The 22,208-nt window shown below is 38.3% G+C and overlaps 3 protein-coding genes and 1 pseudogene across 7 annotated transcripts; 2 read left to right on the top strand and 2 right to left on the bottom strand.

The window, feature by feature from the left end:
• Positions 1-39: 39 nt before the first annotated feature.
• LOC148413412 (uncharacterized) lies at positions 40-3,476 on the top strand. The gene is made up of 6 exons (XM_088431682.1): positions 40-88; positions 157-507; positions 1,376-1,714; positions 1,798-1,920; positions 2,824-2,867; positions 2,944-3,476. The coding sequence occupies exons 1-6, from the start codon at positions 40-42 to the stop codon at positions 3,076-3,078; spliced, it is 1,041 nt and encodes a 346-aa protein (XP_088287808.1). The 3' UTR covers positions 3,079-3,476.
• A 1,982-nt stretch (positions 3,477-5,458) lies between these two features.
• On the top strand, positions 5,459-11,624 carry LOC148413411 (uncharacterized). Of its 4 annotated transcripts, XR_015867620.1 has the most exons (7): positions 5,459-5,894; positions 5,964-6,305; positions 7,232-7,564; positions 7,656-7,775; positions 8,361-8,404; positions 8,495-9,736; positions 9,806-9,952. XR_015867620.1 is itself a non-coding variant. In XM_088431649.1 (6 exons), exons 1-6 carry the CDS (start codon positions 9,685-9,687, stop codon positions 11,353-11,355), a joined length of 1,038 nt encoding a protein of 345 aa, XP_088287775.1. In that variant the 5' UTR covers positions 8,621-9,684; the 3' UTR covers positions 11,356-11,624. The 4 variants fall into 4 exon arrangements, 2 of the variants coding, with proteins under 2 accessions (XP_088287775.1, XP_088287774.1); XR_015867619.1 differs by having other exon boundaries at positions 5,459-6,305; XM_088431649.1 differs by lacking the exons at positions 5,459-5,894; positions 5,964-6,305; positions 7,232-7,564; positions 7,656-7,775; positions 8,361-8,404 and adding exons at positions 10,413-10,751; positions 10,835-10,960; positions 11,111-11,148; positions 11,224-11,624 and having other exon boundaries at positions 8,621-9,736; positions 9,806-10,156.
• Positions 11,625-12,440: 816 nt separating this feature from the next.
• LOC148413410 (uncharacterized) lies at positions 12,441-14,918 on the bottom strand. Its single transcript, XM_088431650.1, has 4 exons — positions 14,806-14,918; positions 14,386-14,727; positions 13,437-13,778; positions 12,441-12,604 (listed from the first exon to the last, which is right to left on the bottom strand). Exons 1-4 carry the CDS (start codon positions 14,846-14,848, stop codon positions 12,522-12,524), a joined length of 810 nt encoding a protein of 269 aa, XP_088287776.1. The 5' UTR covers positions 14,849-14,918; the 3' UTR covers positions 12,441-12,521.
• A 926-nt stretch (positions 14,919-15,844) lies between these two features.
• LOC148413409 (uncharacterized) lies at positions 15,845-21,494 on the bottom strand (annotated as a pseudogene). The gene is made up of 6 exons (XR_015867622.1): positions 21,362-21,494; positions 20,248-20,345; positions 18,886-19,221; positions 18,472-18,804; positions 17,167-17,298; positions 15,845-16,063 (listed from the first exon to the last, which is right to left on the bottom strand). The product of XR_015867622.1 is annotated as an uncharacterized LOC148413409 (transcript).
• Between the last annotated feature and the right edge of the window lie 714 nt (positions 21,495-22,208).

The raw sequence follows: 22,208 nt of genomic DNA, 5'->3' as shown, positions 1-22,208 counted from the left end.
CATAAAGGTGTGATGCTGTTCATTTGCTGAGACGACAAAATGCGAACGGCGCTTCATCTGCTGCTTTTCCTGACCGTCCCGTACGGAGGCAAGTCCGCCCTCAGAGATCATCAGGACTTTTTCCAACGTCTCAATCGTGTGTTTTGTTCTTCACAGGATGCTCGGAAGGTCCTACCTTCAAAACCGAGACCGCTACAGTTGGACAAAGCGTCTCTCTGGAATGTCCCCGCAACAATACCGGAATTCAGGATGCTCTAACTTGGATTCGATTTACTTCTGGGACCTTCCCGGAGTTTTTGGGTCAGACCACGGGTTTTGATGTCACCAGACCCGCGACGGTGACACAGAGCGGGGAAGATCGCATCAGGGTCAAACAAGAGCCGGGGAAGGTTGTTCTGAAAATCGCTCAAGTGCGCAAAAGTGACATGGCCGTCTACTACTGCTTCAAATGGACAGCGTGGGTTAATCGCTTGACGTTTTTGGCTGGAGTATTTCTGCGCGTCAAAGGTAAATGGCGACGGGCAAGTGGAATGGGACCACGTGGTGAAATTTTCCATTTTCGTTTTATTTTTTGCTTTTGTTTTTGGTCGGTTATACACAGAGAAAGATTGTCCCGAAAATCCAAGGTCAAAATCTTGTTTTGTTAGGAATTTTTAAACGGAGAAACGCAAAGCACTTTCAGAGCATTGGATTGCGTTTTATTGTGTATTTCATGCTTCAAAATTTTCTGGAAAATAGCGTCGAAAATGAACCTACGTGGTTTTTCAAAAGTCTCTTTATTTTGTGCTTTTTTGTTGCTTGTACATGTAGGGAAAAATGTTCTGAAAATCTCATCGTAATTCGAATTTTTGAACTCCATAAGGTTAAAATCGTTTTTTTTTTACAAATTTTTGAACTCCTTCACACTTTCAAAGTGTAGTATTACGTTTTGTTTTTTTTGTTTTGTTTCAAGCTTCAGAACTGAATTTTGTGGATAACAGCATCAAAAAAGAACCGGCATCGCTTTTAGTTGGTTTTTCAAAAATTGATTTTTTTATGTACGTCTTTGTTGGTTGTACATGGAGAAAAAAACGTGCCAAAAAACGTCGTGTCAAAATCTCATTTTGTTACAAATTTTTGAACTCCTTAACACTTTGAGAAAAACGCAAAACACTTTCAAAGCATAGTATAAAGTTTTATCCTGTATTTCACGCTTCAAATGTTTGGAGCGTGTCAAAAATGAAGCTACGTTGCTTCTTAGTTTTTTAAAAGTTTCTCACTCCCTTATAAATCTACGTTTTTTTCTGGCCCCGCCCATTTCCCTGCCCAGATCTGGCAACCTGTGATTTGGCTTTGAGAGAACAATTTGCGGGAAGGCTGGATTTTTGTGTTTCAGACATCTCAGAAGCAGAAGCGACCGTCTCCTCCGTCTCTCACCAACTGTGGTCTGACGAGAGCCAAGCGAGACCGTCCGTGACCTCCCAGTGCTCGGTCCTCCCTCGCTCTGGGAATAAAACGTGCGCGGATGGATACAAAGTTTACTGGCTCAGAGCCGGGTCGGACGACGCCCCCCCCGGCTTCATTTACGCTCATCAAGGATGCGGGAAAGTTGAAAACGGCTCCATGCAGACATGCGTTCATTCTTTCTCAAAGGACGTCCACGGGACGCACTCTTGCGCTGTGGCCACGTGCGGGCACATTTTTATGGCAAATGCAAAAAAAGTCATCATCCAAGGTAACTATTTCATATCCAGTCCAGATAGTCATTGACGTCAAACAGCGCAAATACGATTTTTCATTTTGATCTTGATGATCCAGATGCGAGCAGGTGTGAGGTTCTAAAACCTGTTATCCTTGTCCTGGCTGCCGCTCTGATCTTAAGCTTCATCCTGTTAGTTTTCCTGGTCTACAAAACCAAGACAAAAAGATGTTGCGGCAAAGGTAAGAAAAAGTGTGGCGCCGTATAACTAGAAGCCGTCTCCATTATGGCCTCTGTTTCATATTAATAAGGGAACATATGTAATGTTCTCTGAATGGATTCTCACTCTCAGCGTACGTAGTGTATGTACTTAGTAAAGTTCTGTGATTGGTTTATGGCTGCCAGCGTTTTTGCTTGATGTAATTCCCCAAGTTCTGTGATTGGTTTATGGCTGCTAGCTTACGTACTATACGTATACCGCTCCCGGCATACGTACTGTATATAATTCATAGTTTTCTTGGATTGGTTGACAGATACTCACTTATGTAATGAACGTAACACATCTTGTACTCGGAATGGTTTCTCGATCCCAGCGTACGTACTGTACGTTTTACGTAATGTTCTCTGATTGGCTAATCGCCACAAGCATACGTACTGCATGTTATTTGTTATTTTCTCAGATTTGTTTATACGTATGAACTCTGTGTATTCCTGGACCTAGTTCTCGGTCAAACATACTGGGAGTTTTTTATGGCCCTAGGTGGCGCTACAGAGCCATTTTTTTTCCATTGTTTATTGTGACTGTAAAATATCAAATTTTACACCAAGCCTGAACAGTGTGCAAAATCAGGTGACTTTTTTGCATGTTTAGGTGCCCAAAAATCTGATAATTTACGAAAAGTAAATAATCATAATATTATTATTAATAATCCAGAGAAAAACAATAAGGACCTCGCAGTGGTCGCTGCTCGGGCCCTAATAATAATGTCATATTATTGTTTAATTAAAAAAATATATATAATGTTCAGATCCCTGGGATGAACCAGCAAAAAAAAAATAAAGAAATGCTCCACAATTTGAAACTTCTCAGCTCAGGCTTGTGCCCCCCAGTTCAAAATAACGGCCTTTCTTTCTTCAATGTTCAGCTTGTCGCCAAACCCACATTGAAACCTCCAGCGATGTGCAGGAGGTTAGTCAAAAAGTTCTCTTCACGTTTACTTCCTTTCCGCGGTCTTCTGCTGACACACTCATACTTGTATTCATAGCAAAAAGAGGACTACTTGGTGTATTCGGCGCCGACCATCGTCGCCAGGAAAAGCGGCAAGGCGAGCCAAACCGCCCCGACGACCGTTGACGAATTCAGCACCTATACCGACGTTTGTCTTCGCGAATACGAATGAGGTGAACTGACTGCGGTGCTCACATTTTTCTCCGATTGCAAAACTGCTTTTGCTTTTGACGGTGCAAAGAAACATATTTGCTAGCTAATCCTGTGCAATCGGGATTTCCGGGGTGTCCGAATGCAACTTTTGCACTTCCGATACATAATCACATTGAATCCTCGGGCACCGTCTGATACCGATATCGATCCGATACGATATCGGGAGTAGCGGTGTCAAAATGAATCGATTAATCGACAAAAAAAAAGTTGATCAATTTGAAAATCGTTTGATTATCAAATTGATCATCTTTTTTTTTTAAACTGACTCATTATTTCGAGCCGATGTTTAACTTAAAATTGTCCAAAAGCTTTCAGCCACTTACCATTATATATTATGATTGTTTTTTGTATATATATATATATATATATATATATATATATATATATATATATATATATATATATATATATATATATATATATATATTTTTTTTTTTTTTTTTATGATATTTATTCATTTATTTACTCTTAAGATATGATCCTACATTATGCTAGCCCCAGTATTATCGAATCAGGACACCCCAATGTAATTTTTCCCACTCAAGAAAGTAATATTACAAAAAATGTTTATTTTAAATACAAGTAGCAAGATTATATAAGTGAGGATATTGTTTTGAAAGTTATTGACGTTGAGGGAAAAACAAGTATCACATTCATTTTGAAATGCTGTGCAGTAATTCAATTGTCATCTGTTTTTTTCATTTGAAATACAATCATGTGAATATGTTGTATCGTGGTTGTATCAGCTAGCATCACAGCGCTAACTATTACACACCAGGGTTTTACATGCAAATTATACCAAACATATTGCGTTCAATGTTTTTTTTTTAAATATGTATGCAGTGAGGTAAATGCTGGAACAAATTCAGTATTGTTATGATTTTATCAACGGCGTTCGCACGCTTCTTTCAGTCCAAACGATGCTGCGGTGTTCAGACTTCCTGTAAGCACTGAAATAAAATCAAAAAAGCTACTGAGGTCATGTTTTTTTTTTTTTTGGCTTACAAAGGCCACAACAAGGCTTCAATTTTCCATGCAGCGTTTGTGTTAGCACTCTGAAACGCATGTGCTTGTTTTACGCCGCGCTGTTTGCATGAATTACAAAAAACAGACTTAAAATTAAGTCATTTAGTCCGCCATAAATGCATGTCTTGCGGTAAAACGAAACTAGGACTGATCTCGAAACTCAAAAGACCTCCTCACTTAGCTGTGAAGTCAAGTTGAGCTCTCATGTGAGTTTAGCTTGGCTTTTGTTAGCATGATAACCAAGCAAGTTTTCCCCGGTATTACCAAATTAGCAAGAATTATGATCCATCTGGGGATTTTTTTTTTTAATTGACAAACTGTTAGAGTATTGTAACAAGCTGCACCCTCCACTATCGCAAACTGATTGCCTGCATTGTTGCCAGAGCTCTCCCCCAACCCTTTAGGGCAGCAATGACTTTTTTACCTAGGGCCCACCCAAATAAGTGAGGAGCGGAAAGGATGTGTGACCAGACCGAAAGGAGATCTGAGGTCAGGTTCTTGTCTGCCCTCCTCGCGAGAGAGAATATTGTTGTCTTCCTTCCTGTTTGTTGTTGATTAAATGTGCAAACAACAGATAGATCTGGTGTTTTTGCGCGAGGGATTTTGGATGCTCTTTGATCAGATTGCGGGTGAACGCCTCTTGCGGAAAACTACAACACACGACACAACAAATTCTACCTGGTTTGTCGGTTATCATCCAACGCTGTTAGTTTAGTTAGTGTTTGGCTTCAACAGGCTGCCATTTTCAAGCCAAACCAAGCTGTAATCTTTAGTCCGTGTGTCCATCTTTTGGTTGGGTTTGGGGTTTTTCGATTAGGGCTCTCGTCATTCGTTCATCAACGAAATGCTCACCTTCTCTGGTGAGTGAAGAAGACAATAACGGACAATAATTGTCTTTCTGTTTCTGCTTGGTTTGGCTTTTTTTTTTTTTCAGTTTTCTCGTCATTCATCGGTAAAACAGGTGTCCCGTCAGTGACCGATGGATATTCTGTCAGTCCTTGACGGATTACTTACACACCTCCGCCTGTGATTAACGAACACAATGACGGATGAAAACCTCCTTTCCGTCTTTGTTTGATTTGTCTTGTTTTTTTGTCTGTTTTTGTTTCATTCGTCGTTCCATGACAAAATTGTCATCCGTCCAGCCCACCTTTGCCCAGTAACGATTCTTTTTGTCTTGTTTTGGTCAATATTCGCCGTTGTTCATCGGGTGATGACGGACTTCCCACCTCTTTTTGAACACACAATACTTTTGTTGTTCAACTCGTAAACAACAACAGTGCTTTGTTTCAGATTTCTTTTTTGAAGTCAAACCCAATTTTGTTACAATAGCTGCTAGCATAGCATTCATATAATGTCTGCAAATCTATTACGTTGCACCGGCAATATATGCATAATTAAAATTATCACAATATTTGATCCCCTGACATATGGATGTTGTATACATGCTATGGTTAGAATTTTGTCAAAGTACTCTGAAGACGGCATTAAAAAAACAAAAGCGGACATTACGTAATGCCACTGGAAAGTTTTGGTAGCCATTTTTGGTAGCCTGGGTTGGGTCCACACAGGAGGCGGCCAATGAAAAATCAGAAAAATAGTCCCCTCCCCCTTTTGGTGAGCTCCAATCAGAGTCAATAAATGTCTGATGCTGTCTGGAGGGACTCACTTGCTGAAGAGACGGCAAAATGTGGACGACGCTTCTTCTTCTGTTGCTGCTGCTGCTGATGAGAACGATCCCGCACGGAGGCAAGTCCACACTCAAAAGACAACCAAATCTTTTGTCAACATTTCAGTTGTGTGTTTTGTCCTGTTCAGGAGCTTTGGGCGGTCCCACCTTCACAACAAAGACCACTGCAATTGGACAAAGTGTCTACCTGGAATGTCCCCGTGAGAAGGGCGAGGCTGGTCTGGACATTTTGTTTTGGATCCGATTTGCTTCTGGAACCTTTCCTGAATTTTTAGGTCAAATGCCAGCCTTTGATGACGACAAACCTTCAAACTGCACCGATTGCATCGTAGTCAAACAAGAGCCAGGGAAATTTGTCCTCCAAATTCGTCAAGTGCAGAAAAATGACACGGCCCTCTACTACTGCTTCAGACTCATACGATGGTCTTATCAAATTATATTTTTGAATGGGGTTTTTCTGCAGGTCAAAGGTAAATATGGACATCTTTCATTCAAGACACATTTTTATTTAAGCACATTGATAATGAACTATACAGCTCATCCGTTTTTGTCAATTCTTATTGAGCCAATACACATACCATAATTTCCCAAATATAAAACCAACCTTTGTTTAGGACACAGCCTTAGTTTTGGTTCTGGTATTTTCTGTTTCCATATAGGAGGGTTAGGGTTAGGGTTAGGGTGCGGCAACATTTTGTCGGCAATGTAAAAAGTATAACCAAGCAGAATCAATCTTTTGTAAATTCTTCATATTTTCGTATGTTCATATCCATAAATTACATTTTTATTACAAATTATTTCGTGTTTTTTCAGATTTCCCATATTGAGCCTTCTGTAAATGCTTCGCCGTTGTCCTTTTTCTTTTGCCACGGTTCAAGATTCAGATTTTGCCATAAATACCGGAAGTAGCTTAGCATCCGCGTTTCACCAAGTTTACGATTGCACGTATATGTCAAAAGACCGTAATTAATATACGGGATCTCTCACCGGTGCGCTCTTAATTGAATAAGATGGGGGCATCGTAACTTTGACACGATCTTCTCTGTTTTAGTCGTATTCCTGCGTATGAACAAGGATTGACTGGGACGTTGGCTCTGCTCGCTTCTTTTATTGAAAATAATTCTGTAACAACCTAAGCAACAGATTTTTGAAAAAGTGTGTCTTATATTTGGGAAATTACGGTATCTAACGTTGGAAAAATTTACCTTGACACACAGGTTTCATTTTTGTCAGCCACCAACCTCATTGCTCATATTACAAACATCGCTTAACAATTTTGTTGCCATTGAAATCAACTGAAAACGTTGTCATTTGAAGTACGTATTATAGTTCATAATTTAGTGAAAACTTTGGTCCAAAAAAACTGAAGGTGACTTTTGTGTTCCCGACCTCTCAGAAGCAGAAGCCTCCGACTTTGCCGTCACTCACGACTTGCGCTCTGACGAGAGCCAAGCAGGACCGTCCTTGACTTCGCAGTGCTCGTTTCCATCTCGTTCTGGGAATGATATGTGCACGGATGGACACAAAGTTTACTGGCTCAGAGCCGGGACAGAAGATGTCCCTCACAGCTTCATTTACGCTGATGAAGAATGCGAAAAAGTTGAAGACGGTTCCGTGCAGAAATGCGTTCACGTTTTCTCAAAGGACGTCCATGCTGGAATGTACTCTTGTGCCGTGGCCTCATGCGGACAAATTTTTATGGCAAAACCAACAAAAGTCATGTTTAAAGGTAATTGTTTTATCTTCCACAAATTGTGAAAATAACTGGAATTGCTATTATATTTTATTTATATTCTTTTTTTGTCATTTTAAAAATTTAGATACCGTGTGTGCTGCTCAAAGATCTGTTATCTTTGTCATGGCTGCTGCTTTGGCCTTAATCTTCTTTCTGTCAGTCTTCCTCATATACAAAATCAAGACAAAATCATGTTGCGGCAAAGGTAAGAAAAAGTGGAATCATCTGCATTGTTTTTTATGTCACATTTTCCGGGCAACCCTAATTCTAAACCCCTTCAAACCATTCTAATACCAATCCAACAGAATTGCCATAGGTACCCCCCAAGTTATTTTGTGATTTGCCCAAGCTGAGACTAAACCTACAAAAAATATTGCTCCACAAAAATAGAAAATTGCTCCTCAAATTGTCAGTGATTCACAACACTCCTCTGCAAAAAAAAACAGTAATAATAACCATTCAAGCCTTTTATCATCCATGCTATTTCATGTATGATACAGAAGATTTGTTTTCAGAATTAAACGTTGTGAGTCTCTGAACTCAGGTTAAACCTACAAAAAATTGCTCCACAAAACTAGAAGATTGCTCCTCAAATTGCCAATTTTCACAAAACTGTTTTGCAAAAAAAACCCTCATATTTCAAGCCTTGTATTACCCATGCCATTACATGTACAATACAGCAAGATTTTTTTTATCAGACTTAAATTTTGTGAGTCCTTAAAATCAGGCTTGTGAATCCTCCCCAACCACACCCCCACCCCTTGACCAACTATCTTTCTTCAATCTTCAGTTTTTCAACAAACCCACAAAGAAACCTCCAGCAGCGTGCAACAGGTCTGTCTCAAATTGCTCCGCACTTTTGCTTCCTTTCTACTTTCTTCTCATGACACACACACACACACACACACACTCTTGTATTTTCAGAGAAACGAGGACTATTTGGTTTATTCCGCGCCCAGCATCGTCACCAGAAAAAGTGGCAAAACCAGCACCAGGACCACTGGGGAATTTAGCACTTATGCCGACGTCCGTCTTCATGAATGCTAATAACTGACCTTTATTCAATTCAGATGACAGAACTAATTTCGGCTTCCACAACGCGACAAAAACAAATAGATTTGGTATCTTGGTGTCACGGCGAGATTTAAAGTCATCGTCATGAAGTTTAAAGTTATCACGGTGAGATTTAGTCACGACAAGTTTAAGTCATCTGTGAGATTTCGTAAGTCATTGTGATGAGATTTAAAGTCTTCATAATGACTTATGACGAGATTTGGTCATAATATGTAAAGTCATCACGATAAGATTCAGAAGTCGTGATGAGATTCAAAGTCGCCGTGATAAAATTGAGTCATAATTATAAGATTGTCATCACGACAAATCCTGATTAGATTTAGTCATGACGAAAATTAGAGTTATAAGGTTAAGTCATGACGAGATTTAAAATCTTCTTGATAAGATTCAGTCATGACAAATTTTAAAGTCATGACAAGATTCAAAGTCATCATGACAAGATTTAAAGTCATCATGGCAAGATTTAAAATCATCATTAGAATAATGATCAAATTTATCGTGGTGAACTTTAAAGTCATCATGGTGGGAGTTTGTTACGATGAGATCTTAAGTCATCATGACAAGATTTTTAATCGTCATGACGAGATGTAAAGTCGTCTCAATGGGCCAAGTGAATCCATTGGGGTTTTTTTTCGTTTTAACTCCAAACATTTTCAATGTAATGAAAATTATATTACACTTGAATTTGCTTAACTTTAAGTGTTTTTTTTATCTTGTCAATACAAAATAAACTTTATTGTACGTTCACGGATCTGTGTAAACATACATGAATCTGCCATTAAAAAATATCAAATATAGAAAAATTGTATGAGTCTGTCCTATGCTTGAGTAAAATGAGGTGGATGCATTTCATTGAGCAGATTTGAAAAGAACCTTACTGGAAGGTTTTGGTGGACTTATTTCCACTGAGTTGGGCCGACAGGAACCGACCAATGAGAGGTTTGAAATAGTCAAGCCGCCTCCCCTTTGCTGTGGTTCTGTTCAAGCCAATAAATCTTTGATGCTGTCTGGCGACACTCACTGACTGAAGGGACGACAAAATGTGGACGATGCTTCATCTGCTGCTGATGATGACGACGATTCCGTTTGGAGGCAAGTCCACGCTCAAGGACTATCGAGTTTTTTGTCAACGTCTCAAATTTGTCTTTTGTTCTGTTTCAGGGTGCTTGGGTGGACCCATTTTCACAACCCAGACCAGACAAGTTGGGCAAAGTGTCTCTCTGGAGTGTCCTAGCAACAATACCGATGTTCGGAATGTGAATTTTTGGATCCGACTCGTTTCTGGAGCTTTTCCGGAATTCTTAGCTCACTCTTCCTTTTATGATGTGAAAGAAGCTGAAGCCGACAAGCCAAAGAGTGAGCGTCGGATCACGGCCAGACAAGAGCCCGGAAAATTCGTCCTGCACATTAAGCAAGTGCAGAAAAGCGACATGGCCGTCTACTACTGTTTCCACTGGAAGCCATGGATTGAAGATTTGATCTTTTTAAGTGGCATATTTCTGCACGTCAAAGGTAATTCTGAAAATCGTGGCAAACTTTTCAATTGAAATCAATAGAAAAATTTTCCATTGATTTCAATGGAAAAATACTCCATTGATTTCAATGGAAAAATACTCCATTGATTTCAATGGAAAAATTTTCCATTGATTTCAATGGAATATTTTTCTATTGATTTCAATGATTTATTTTATCATTTCTAGTACATATAATATTCCATTTCATTGGTTAAAAAGCACTGAAAGACTTTAAGATGACTTTTATGTTTCAGAATTCCCAGAAGCGCCCATCTCTTCTGTCGCTCACGAATTGTGGTCTGACGAGAGCCAAGCGGGACCGTCCGTGAGCTCGCGCTGCTCGGTCCTCTCTCGCTCTGGGGACAAAACGTGCACGGGTGGACACAAGGTTTACTGGGTCAGACATGGGACGGAAGATACAAACGCTAGTATTATTTATGCTGATGAAAGATGTGAAAAGGTACAAAATGACTCCGTGCGGGAATACGTTTTTTCAAGGAAGCTCAGCATCTCCGATGCAGCAACGTACTCTTGCGCCGTGGCCACGTGCGGCCAGGTTTTTATGGGGGGTGCAAAAGAAGTTATCATTCAAGGTAAAGATATCATTTTAAGTAGCTTGGACAAATCCATTGTTAGAAACTTTTTGTTTAGGATATTTTTTTTGTTCATGATACAGAAGCCAGCGTTTGTAATTCGCAAAGAAATGTGATCGTTGGCTTGGCTGCCGCTTTGGCCTTCAGCTTCATCCTGTCAGGCTTCCTCATATACGAAATCACGATAAAGACGTGTTTATGCTGCAAAGGTAAAGGAAACCACAATTGTGTGTATGCGTGTATGTATATATATATATATATATATATATATATATATATATAGATTTTAACATATCTTACATATACATTTATATGCTCTCATATATAAATATTCAGTATTTTCTTTCTCTACCGTTCAGTTTGTCAGCATGCCGAAACCCCAAGTGGCGCGCAACAGGTCAGTCCAAAAGTTCTCCGCAAGTTTGGTCCCTTTTCATCTTGATTTCTTGACACCCGTGTCTTGTTTTCCCAGAGAAATGAGGACTCTTTGATTTATGTCGCGCCGAGCATCGCGCCTAGGAAAAGCGTCAAAAGGAGCCAAACTGATGCGCGAACCGCTGGGGATTTTAGCACGTATGCCGACGTCCGCCATCTTGAATATTAGACCGAGTTTGAAAACATTTAGCTAGCCTAACCTTTTGAATTCAAATGACCGTCCAGTCGCACGTTTTCTTTCATTCAATCAAAATATTTACTCATCGAGATAACAAAAATTTACAGTAGTGTGACTATAAATGTGTTTAATTTGTGTAAATGTAAAACAATACGTGCTCAATGTGAAAACGATTTCAAGTTTACTGCTTCTATTGTGTTAGTTGTCTAAAAGTGCTGTCGCTTATTCCAGCAAACAATAAAAAATGTTTTCTAAAATAAGTATAGCGTTTTGATATTAACAATGTCGCTTGATGACATCAGCCCAAGTGGATGAAGGTCTCACTTTTTTATGTTTGTCCTGCATGTCACTCCAAATCCACTCCAAATTATTGGGCCCAGTCTTGTTAAGGTAGGGCGGTACCTGTAGACCCAATGGAGGTGCAACCTAGTGGTGCAAGGGGGTATTACATCTTAAAATCTGTTGGGTATAGTAACCAGACTGGCTTGGTTTGCTAATTGATTGGATTGATGATGCTAGTTAGCTTGGCCCAATGCCTAGCTGGATGGATGGATGCTAGTTGGCTTGGGATGATAGCTGGTTAGCTTGATGACGCTATTTATCTTAGCACATTACCTAGTTGGATGGATGGATGGATGCTAGTTAGCTTGGCTTGCTAACTGGTTAGATTGCTGACGATGATGATGACTATTTAGCTTAGCACAATACCTAGATGGATGGATGGGTGCTAGTTGGTTTGGGATGCTAGCTGGTTAGCTTGATGATGCTAATTAGCTTAGCACCTTACCTAGTTGTATGGATGGATGAATGCTAGCTAGCTTGGCTGGTTGGATTGATGATGATGTTGCAAGTTAGCTTAGCCCACTACCTAGATGGATTGATGGAAAGATGGATGCTAGTTAGCTTGACATGCTAGCTGCTTAATTTGATGATGCTAATTAGTTTAGCACATTACCTAGTTGGGTGGATGGATGGATGGACGGACGGACAGATGCTACCTTGAAACCTAGCTTGCAAAAAGAGTTAGCAAGCTAGGTAATTAGCTAGACCAGGTGCAAACAAACATGCTGAATGAGAACAATTATTATTTTAATACAATTTTACAATTTCTTTTATTACAATTTTCAAGATTTTATTTCAAAATAAATCCACCTAAGTTAAACAACAACAACGGCAAACACGATCACGGAAGATGCTAGCAGAGCCCCGAGCACGATGCCAACCGGCTTCACATCTTGTCCTGAAATAAAAGAAGACACAAAAAACATAGCTAAGCCGTTTTATGACAAGTGTAAATCTGGCAACTTTTTTTTTTCCCCCTAAGGTACTTTACAGCTTCGAGCTAACCTCAGTTTTGCAAGTATGCGCAAGAGGCTAATTTAGGACCCTGAGATAGTGGCAGAAAGTCAGACCGCAACAGGAAGTAACAAAGGCCAACCTATGCTGAGAGAGGAACTTCAATAGACAAAAACATTCCGTTGTCCTCCGTGTTTGACTTGTTACTGATGTGTTTTTAACTTCATAGCTGAAGATGGATTGTGCAACAACGTGTTTTTTTATTTCTCGCTCATCTGCCAGAAAATGTACCTGTATAAAAGTCACTAACACAATTTTGCAGCAAACTTGCTCGATGCTGCAATTAATTTGCTCTTAATTTGAAAAGAAAGTTGTATTGTGCATGTCACGGTGTTGAAAGGCATAAAATTACATTTGATTTGCTGATATCTGTTATTAAAATCTCTCAAGAGGTACCCCCATTTGACAATAACTCATTTATCGCTGATGTTGTGATTCCCCCCCCATGGAAGACAAAAAGTTTTTGTTTTGCAGATGAAAACCGAATCAAATAAGTGGGATATACATTTTAATTACATTCCTCTCGGAAGGTATTGAAAGAATCTCTAGAACGCAATTTACAAACAAGCGGCTTCATGTTCCGATTCATTTGCTCTTGATTTGAAAACAAGATTGTCCTTTCAAAGCACATTAGGAAATATCAGAGTGCTCAAGAATGGGTTTTGAAGTCATCCATTCATCACATTGGGTTCAAATTTAGAATTCAAACGACATACGTGTCTCCACATGAGTTCCTTGTCCAAACAGGATCTCTCCGCATGCGGCCACCGCGCAATAGTACTTCCCGCCATCAGATGTGTCGTTGATGAGTTTGGAGAAATGGTAGACGCAGCTCCCATCGGACTTGTCCTCGTCTCCCTCGGTGTAAATGACGTGCGGGGAGGAGTCCCCCGATCCGGTTTTCAACCAGTACACGCTGCATTGGTCCGAGCACGGGTAGTCATCGCTCCCCTTGCTCTCCGAGAAAATCGAACACTGGAGCGTCACCGATTGGCCCACCTCCACCGACTCGGCTTGCGGAATTTGCCTCACCGAGATGTACTTGTTCTTGCGGTTTGCTGCGGGCGACAGAACTTTTCAGAATCTGTGTGAACAATTGCGACTTCAAGAGGGCAGAACGGCTGGTTTATTTTTTTTCCATTGTAGTTTTTTTTTTTTAACTTTAGTGCCCGCCTCTAACTGCATACACGATGAATGGATTAATGATGTCACGTCTTTTTTGAAAGTGGAAAAATTTGGGAACTCAAGTCGGGGTAATTCGGCCAGGTTTTCTCTCCCCCCCTCCCCCTCGTTTTTATTTATGTTTTTATTTAGCTAGTTAGTAAGTTAGTTATGTTTTCTCGTTGCTTATTTCACTCACAAGTATTGTCTTATTTTGTGGTTAGTTGTTTTGTATAATAAGATGAAAAAGGGTGGATAAAAAAAAAACAGCTGATGAAAACAGGAGGGGCCCTAAGATTGACCCCTGTGGAACACCATGCGGCAACAAGGCAGAGTGGGATCCCAAGAAACCAGGGTTGACCCTAAAGCCACTAAGCACTCTACGGCACTACCACTGATGCCCAACAGGTGCTTCAAATAAGCCAACGGAAGCCCGTCGTTCATTTGAACAAAAAACAGCCGTACGTCAAAAGGTCGCCAAAAACATCGAGCGGAGGATTTTACCTTTCACCAGCAAAAGCGCGCTGTGGATGAAGCGCATGTTGTACGACGTCCCCGCCTGGCACGTGTACATGGCTTCGTCCTCTTTCCTCACATCGGTCAGGTTCAAAACGTAAACGTCGCTGGCGCTGGCGCTGGCGCTTGTGAATCGGCCGTTCTTATACTGCTCCCGAATGGACAGTTCTCCAAAGTAGCCCTCCACGATGGTTTCGATCATATACCCCACCTTGATCTTGTACCAGTAAAATATATCCCCCATGCCCTCCGTGCGCGGACACTCAAAGGAGACGTTAAAGCCGACTTCCGTTGTGATCAAAGACACCGGTTGCAACGCTTGGGTCAGAGCTGAGAACGATAAGACGGGGAAATACTTTTCAAATACGGTAGCGGTTCCAAAAGTCACGTTACCGGTGCGGAACTCACATAAAATGCTGAGAAGCACGACGGCGGTCGGTCCGGTCGTCATCGTGTCCCCGCGTGTTGTCTTTCCGCTCAGTCGTAAGACGTCTGCAGGTTGCAAAATTTTGTGACGCTGAAATACAGAAAATTGACTTCCGCTGTTTTGTTTTGGTTTTTTCCTGTGCAAACTAGTGACCCATTTTTTCTAAGCGTCTACTCTCATTGGTGGGCCTAAAAGAAATATTTTGTCAGGTTCAGATGAAAACTGTCCAGTTTGTATTTTATAATATACGTATAACATACGTTTTCCGCAGATTATCATTTTTGAGATTATAACTGTAGGATTGCCAATGTAGCGTTAATTCGTCTCAAAAGGAACAAATTCCACATATTTACTCTGTCCATTATGCAAAGGAATTCCAAAAAGTCCATAAAAAGTCAATAATTGAAAATTGAAATCAATGGCAAAAATTTCCATTGAAATCAATGGAAAAAATTACGACTTCCCAAGAAGCGTGATGAACCCTGAACTGGTCGCCAGTCAATCACAAGGCCGCAAAACGAGTCACACTCAAATTCATACTTGAATTTTTCAATGAAAGAAACATGGCACACACACGCACGCATATGTGCAAGGTTGGTTTTCTATCATAGTGGGGACATCCCCGCATCATAATTCATTTCTTTGCCCTAACCGTCACAAAAGAATCACAAAAGATCGCCTAACCCTTTACCCAACCTCGACCGTAATCCAATCACACAAACTGATGTCTACTTGTGGTTGATCTTTCTTCCTGTCCAAGTGATTCTTCATGATATGCGGCCGTGACGCTTTGACGTGAAATAAACACACACCGTTGCCGAATCAGAACCACGTGACTTTTTTTTATTTATTGTTTGCAGTTGCAGTTCAAAAACAATATATCAATATTTGGAATGGTTTTCAGGTAAAACACTGCGATATTTTTGGGTGCTTTGTCTTCAAACTAATTTGCTCTTAATTTGAAAAGAAAAAGGTTCTCTTCAAATGTTTACAAATGCTGCGTTTTCACATCGCGAGAATTTAATTCCCAAGATGGATGTGGGTATATGTACTGAATTCATCTCGCACTCGTTTGGCTCGCCTTTCCGCTTCGCCTGGCGAGGACTTTGGGCGCGGAATAAATCACAGAGTCCTCGTCCCGCTGCGAAAACAAGTCGCTCGCGTCATAAAAAGAAGGGGAAATGGGAGCAAACATACTGAGGGCGTTTTCAGATGTTTCTTCATGACTTTGCCGACACGCTGAAAAAAAAGAAAGAGGAACGTGATATGAAATGACGCATGGTGCGATATGATATATGATCTATATATCTGTTTTCTACCACTATTGTACAATTTATTATATTATATTATATTATCCATTTTCCTCCACCATACTATTATATATTATATTGTGTTAAATTATATTATATTATCCATTTTCCTCCACCGTACTATTATATATTATATTGTGTTAAATTATATTATATTATATTATATTATATTATATTATATTATATTATATTATCCATTTTCCTCCATTGTACTATTATATATTATATTGTATTATACTATATTATATTATTTTATATTATCAATTTTCCTCCACCGTATTATATTATATTATATTATATCATATTATATTATATTATCCATTTTCCTCCATCATACTAATATATATTATATTGTATTATACTATATTATATTATTTTAAATTATATTATCAATTTTCCTCCACCATATTATATTATATTATATTATATTATATTATATTATATTATATTATATTATATGAACTATTTATCCATTATCTACCACCGTACTATTATATGATATGATCTATTTGATCTTTTTATCCATTTTCCTTCACTGTATTATTATATGATATGATCTATTTATCCATTTATTACCACCGTACTATTATGTTATATTACACACAATCTTGTATGTTTTGGAAAAAAGGCACCTGATTGTGAATGAAAAATGTAGAGACAAGGATGCAGCTGTGGTTTTAAAATTCCAATTTTAAATCGAGATTTGCTAAAGTTTGACATGGACATAACATTACAATCTGCTTTGGAAAAATGATAAAAAAAATGATTCAAAATTTGTCTTTTTATGTGCTTTCTTTTTTTACTACTTTTATATTTTTACTTCTTTCATTTTTTTCTTTCTTCGATTTTATAAAAACATCATGACTTGTTTTCTGAAAAATGGACGTCATTTTCATTCCTAAAACATGCACATTGTACTCATGTTGAGTTGCTTTTAGAACCTTGAGTAGCTTCTTGGAAAGCTTTCTCTTTGGGCCCAAAAGGTTTTGAGAATTTCTGTTATGGTTATTATTAACGTGCAGAAGCACTTACCTGTGTGGCAAAAACATCTTTTTGTGAGGCTCTTTTTGATGAGGAAGGCTAAAAAGATGAAGTTTACTGCTAAAGCGGCACCCAAGACACAGATAGCATCCTTATGTGAATCGCATCCGCTCGCATTTGGACCTCGATGATACAAAAAAAAAACTCATTAACCCTCCTGTTGTATTTGTTTGCAACAAACAGCAATTATGTTTCTGGGTCACTTTGACCCGGGCTGTATTTAGTCACTCAAATGTGTCAGAATTGTGTATAATCCAAATCCCATATTTAGTTATAACCAGTGATTTATGTTCATTTCTCTGTCATAGTAATAATGACTGGGTCAATTTGACCCGGAGCTGTTTGCATTTATCCAAAAGTGTTGAAAATCTGATTGGAAATACAATTACAAGGTAACGAAGGGGATACTTTGGGGATACTTTCCTCTCTGGAATGGTAATAACATCCTGGGTCAATTTGACCCGGAGGTTTGCATTTATCCAAAAGTGTCAAAAATATGTTTTTTGACTGGAAGTGCAATCGCAAAGTAAAAAGGCCAATACTTCATTTCTACCTGTGTATTATCTATGTCTGGCTGAAATAGTAATAACATCTTGGGTCAGTTTGACCCCTCGGTGTGTTCATTTAGCCAAAAGTGACCAAAAAAAAAAAATTGGATTTTTGATTGAAAAATGCACTCAAGATAACAAAGGCAACACGTAATTTGTAAATGGTTATTACCTATGTCTCCCTGGAACAGTAATTCCATCTTGGGTCAGTTCGACCCGAATGTGTGTCCATTTATATTAAACTGTCAAATATTAGTTTTGTTTTGTTTTTTTAATTCAGAAGTAACAAAATTAATTCTTAAAGTATGCATGTTTATGACCTATTTCTCTTTGGAATAGTAATAACATCCTGGGTCGGTTTGACCCGGGATCATGTGTAATTATCCAACATTTTGTGTGCAATCCTGTTCCCTGACAAATCGTGCGATTCCTATTTTTTCTTCAGGCCAAAACAGCAATAATATTCTTGGGTCATGTTGACAGGGGTTTTCCTCATTTATGAAAATAATTGCCAACGTTTTTGAAAAAGCATTTGATCAAAAATGCATACAAATGCCATTTTTAATGTATATGGATATGTTGCTTATACATAATCCAAATTAAACACTACGCTCGTCAGTTTTACTTACAATTTTACAACATAATGAGAGGGTTAACTCATTCAATCCCAAAGACGTATTTATTCGTTTTTTTACAGACAATAAATCCCATGTGTTTACCAGTATTAACAGTCGGAAGAAATATTTACCTTTGATGACGACTTTTGTGGCACTCCCCCGAAAAATCTCCCCACATGTGGCCACGGCGCAAGAGTACCTTCCGGGAATCGCGGAGCTGACGTTGGTTGAAAAAGCAAGAACGCATTTCTGCGAGGAACCATTTTTACATCCTTCTCCAGCGTAAACGAAGCTGGGAGGCGCGTCGTCGGTTCCGGCTCGGAACCAGTAGACCCGGTGTCCATCTGTACACGTTTTATTTCCAAGGGTAGAGAGGACGGAGCACCGTAAGGTCACGGACGCTTCTGCTTGGCTCTCGTCAGACCACAGGTCGTGAGTGGCAACAGTTAAGTTGATGTAATTATCTACGAGTGGAAATGGAATCGTTGAAATGTTAGAATTTGCCCCCCCCCCCCAAAAAAAAAGATCTATCTTGCCATATTTACCGTTGACCTGAAGAAATGTTCCACTCAAAAATGACACTTGATAGAAGGTCAATTTCCAACAGTAGTAGACGGCCATGTCACTTTTTCGCACTTGATCAATTTGAAGGACAAACTCTTCTGGTTTTTCTTTACATGTGATGGCACGCGACCCGTTTTTAACAAGGTTTGAATCCAAAGATGGCGTCGCGCATAAAAATTCAGGAAAGGTTCCAGAGGCAAGTCGGAGCCAAACGAGCTTGCTTCCCACACTTTTATCACGGGGACATTTCAGTGAGACACTTTGTCCAACTGCGATCGTCTCCGTGAAGTCGGGACCGCCGTCGCATCCTTTGGACTCTTAAGAACATAAAATTAAAATTTTTGGAGTTAAATTTGATAATAAATTATTTTTCACATGCATTTAATACTTTTAAAAACACATTTTTTCACTTGCTGTTGACTGAAAATGACATCAAGTAATAAATAGGATTTTTTGTTTGTTTGTTTTGTGTATCATTTTTATTAAATTGGATCAGTAATAAATTATAATCTGTCATTACGGAATGATTTATATGTTTATATTATTTTTTTAATCATTGTATTTACCTTTTGTATTTTTTTAATTTTTATTTAATTTTAATTTTAATAAATAATCATTTATAAATGTATAAGTTAATTAATGTCTTTTTAAAAGTTAATATTGTTTTATTAAATTGGATCAATAATAAATTATAATCTGTCATTACTTAATTATTTATATGTTTATATTATTTTTTTAATCATTGTATTTACCTTTTGTATTTTTTTAATTTTTATTTAATTTTAATTTTAATAAATAATCATTTATAAATGTATAAGTTAATTAATGTCTTTTTTATAAGTTAATATTGTTTTATTAAATTCATTCAACTATAAATTATAATCTGTCATTACTTAGATATTTATAAAAAATTCAATTAGATGGAATTAGTTTAAAGATGAAATGAAAGTAGATTGATTTTCGCAATGAAATATTTACGTTTCACAAATATTATCCTTGTTACATGATGCTAGCTTGGTGTTAGCGTCCGCTATTCATTTTTATTCCGCAGCAGTTCGAAAAATACATTTTTAAAGGGATTAACTGTACATGAAAAATAATGGAGTGCAATTAAATCCAAACAAAATATGAACTTTTTACGACTAAAAATGTCTGAATATTTGGACTACGCGGTAGGTTTTAAATCAGAATTAATGATTTTGGTTTGAATATTTTGCACAGGATTTTAAAAAAAAAAAAATGCATATTTGTTGGGTTTATATTCCTCATCTGCTCAAATGGTCCAGAACGATTGAAAAAAACCAAAAATAGATCCAAAATGTGTAATTTTTTTATCGACTTGCCTCCGTCCAGGATGAGCAGCAGCAGCAGATGCAAGTGGGTCCGCATTTTGTCGTGGTCTCAACAAGCGAGAAGCTCCACAGCATCAAACGTTGATTAACTTGAATCAAATAAGAGCAAAGGGGGCGGGGACTGTTTCACACAAATGTCATTGGGCCTTTCCTGTGTCGCCCAACCCAATCAAATTTTCCGGTTGTTTTTCTACTACATCTTCTCTTACTGACTATAATTACCAACAACATGGTTTCGCTTTACTCATAAGATGCTCCTCAACCCCCCCCCTTCCCCCACCCTGTGGAATATTCTGTCAGGGGCGGAGCTTTTCATACATTTGAGGGTGCCTTGCTTTTAGCCTTCAACAAAATGCATACATTTTACAAAACAGTCACTTAAACACGATTTAGCGTTAGGTTGCTTCGTGTTCCAATCAATTTGCTCCTAATTTGAAAAGAAAAACATAATAGACCTGTCAAGGCATTAAAAAGCGTCCAACTTCATTACAAATGAATTTTTCAAAAGCTGATTTTCAAAACAGTTCCTCTAGCACAATGTAGCATCAATTTCTTCATGTTCCAATTAATTTGCTCTTATTTGAAAAAAATATTACTGTTTCGGTCATGACGAAAAAGCATTCAATTATATTAAAACGTCACAAATTAAAGGCATATATATATATATATATATATATATATATATATATATATATATATATATATATATATATATATATATATATATATATATATATATATATAAAAACATTTTGATTTTAAAAAACGTATGATTATGAACATATCACATACATTTAATACTTTTAAAAACACATTTTTTCACTTGCTGTTGACAGCAAGTTTATACAGGTTAGTCAAAATCTGATTTTTTTTTAAAAACTAAGTTCAAAATGCCTGAAATAAAAAATAATCAAAATAAACATGCCAGTTATTGCAATTATACTTGCATACTTGTATCATTATGCAATGAATTCTGCAATGGTATGCCGCGGGCCGCAACAAATGTGGTCGGCAGGCCGCAAATGGCCCCCGGGCTGTAGTTTGGACCCGGCCGCTTTCACCTCGCGGTCCACAATCGGCGATGACTACGAAATGAAATTAACACCTCAGACGTGTCAGCGGGACTTTGTTCCCTGCGAAGAAGCTGCCCTCGCATTTCCTGTCAGTAGCCACCTCGAACGCTCGCTCTTCTGAGTAAACAAGCTCAGCGGTCGGTCAAAGGCCCGCCGCAAACCGCTTCCATCTGTCACGTTAGCTGCCGCTTTGCAAAACGCTGTGCAGACGCACGCCAACGTCAACCTGACAAAACCTTGAATGGCTCATAAATGTGGAGCAAACTTATACAAAAAAGTTATCAAAGCACTACTTTTAGCCTAAAAATTTCATTCAGGAGACCAAGATCACTGTTGGTGTTGAGTATCAATCTTGAGCTTCACAGTTAGAGGACACACCGGAAGTAAACGTTTCTGCAAGGTGTAGTCTTCTTTTTACCGCTAGAGGGTGCTAAAACGTTTAATTCCATAGCAGCGTCAGAGAGGTTTAATTCATTCAATCCGAAAAACATATTTTTACTTCTTTTTTTTTTTTTTTTAAAGAGTCCAGGCATTCAATCCCATTTTTTTGGTATCTGAGACTGAATGTCCGGACATCTAAAAAATAAATAAATAAAAATAAAGAGAAGAAGTGTTTTATCTGGATTTGAATGTCTTGACATTAAAAAGAAAGCTAAAAACATAAAAATGAAATATATGAAAAGAAAATTAAATAAGTACTTTGTGCTAGATTGATTCTCTGGACATACACAAAATTACATCTTTGGGATTGAATGAGTTAATCTTGTTAATGATAGTGAAGTGTAACACAAAGAATTCAAACTGGGATTAATTGTTTGGAAATTAAAATAAACAATAAAGAACAGTTTTAAAAATGTATATTCAAGCACTATATTTGGC

This window comes from Hippichthys cyanospilos, chromosome 13 (genome assembly GCF_059441005.1).
Source record: "Hippichthys cyanospilos isolate Australia breed blue-spotted pipefish chromosome 13, RoL_Hcya_1.0, whole genome shotgun sequence".
Lineage (NCBI taxonomy): Eukaryota > Metazoa > Chordata > Actinopteri > Syngnathiformes > Syngnathidae > Hippichthys > Hippichthys cyanospilos.
Note: the sequence above shows the minus strand (reverse complement) of the source record. Positions and strands in the feature narration are given on the sequence as shown.

Excerpts from the sequence above, each read along its gene's own strand:
- LOC148413410 (XM_088431650.1), bottom strand. The coding sequence starts at position 14,848 with ATGACGACCGGACCGACCGCCGTCGTGCTTCTCAGCATTTTAT. Across the intron at positions 13,779-14,385 it reads CGCGCTTTTGCTGGTGAAAG|CAAACCGCAAGAACAAGTAC; the intron begins GTAAAATCCTCC and ends TGTCGCCCGCAG. Across the intron at positions 12,605-13,436 it reads AGGAACTCATGTGGAGACAC|GACAAGATGTGAAGCCGGTT; the intron begins GTATGTCGTTTG and ends CTTTTATTTCAG.
- LOC148413411 (XM_088431648.1), top strand. The coding sequence starts at position 9,685 with ATGTGGACGATGCTTCATCTGCTGCTGATGATGACGACGATTCCGTTT. Across the intron at positions 10,752-10,834 it reads AAAAGAAGTTATCATTCAAG|AAGCCAGCGTTTGTAATTCG; the intron begins GTAAAGATATCA and ends TTCATGATACAG. Across the intron at positions 10,961-11,110 it reads GACGTGTTTATGCTGCAAAG|TTTGTCAGCATGCCGAAACC; the intron begins GTAAAGGAAACC and ends TCTACCGTTCAG.
- LOC148413412 (XM_088431682.1), top strand. The coding sequence starts at position 40 with ATGCGAACGGCGCTTCATCTGCTGCTTTTCCTGACCGTCCCGTACGGA. Across the intron at positions 508-1,375 it reads AGTATTTCTGCGCGTCAAAG|ACATCTCAGAAGCAGAAGCG; the intron begins GTAAATGGCGAC and ends TTTGTGTTTCAG. Across the intron at positions 1,921-2,823 it reads AAAAAGATGTTGCGGCAAAG|CTTGTCGCCAAACCCACATT; the intron begins GTAAGAAAAAGT and ends TTCAATGTTCAG.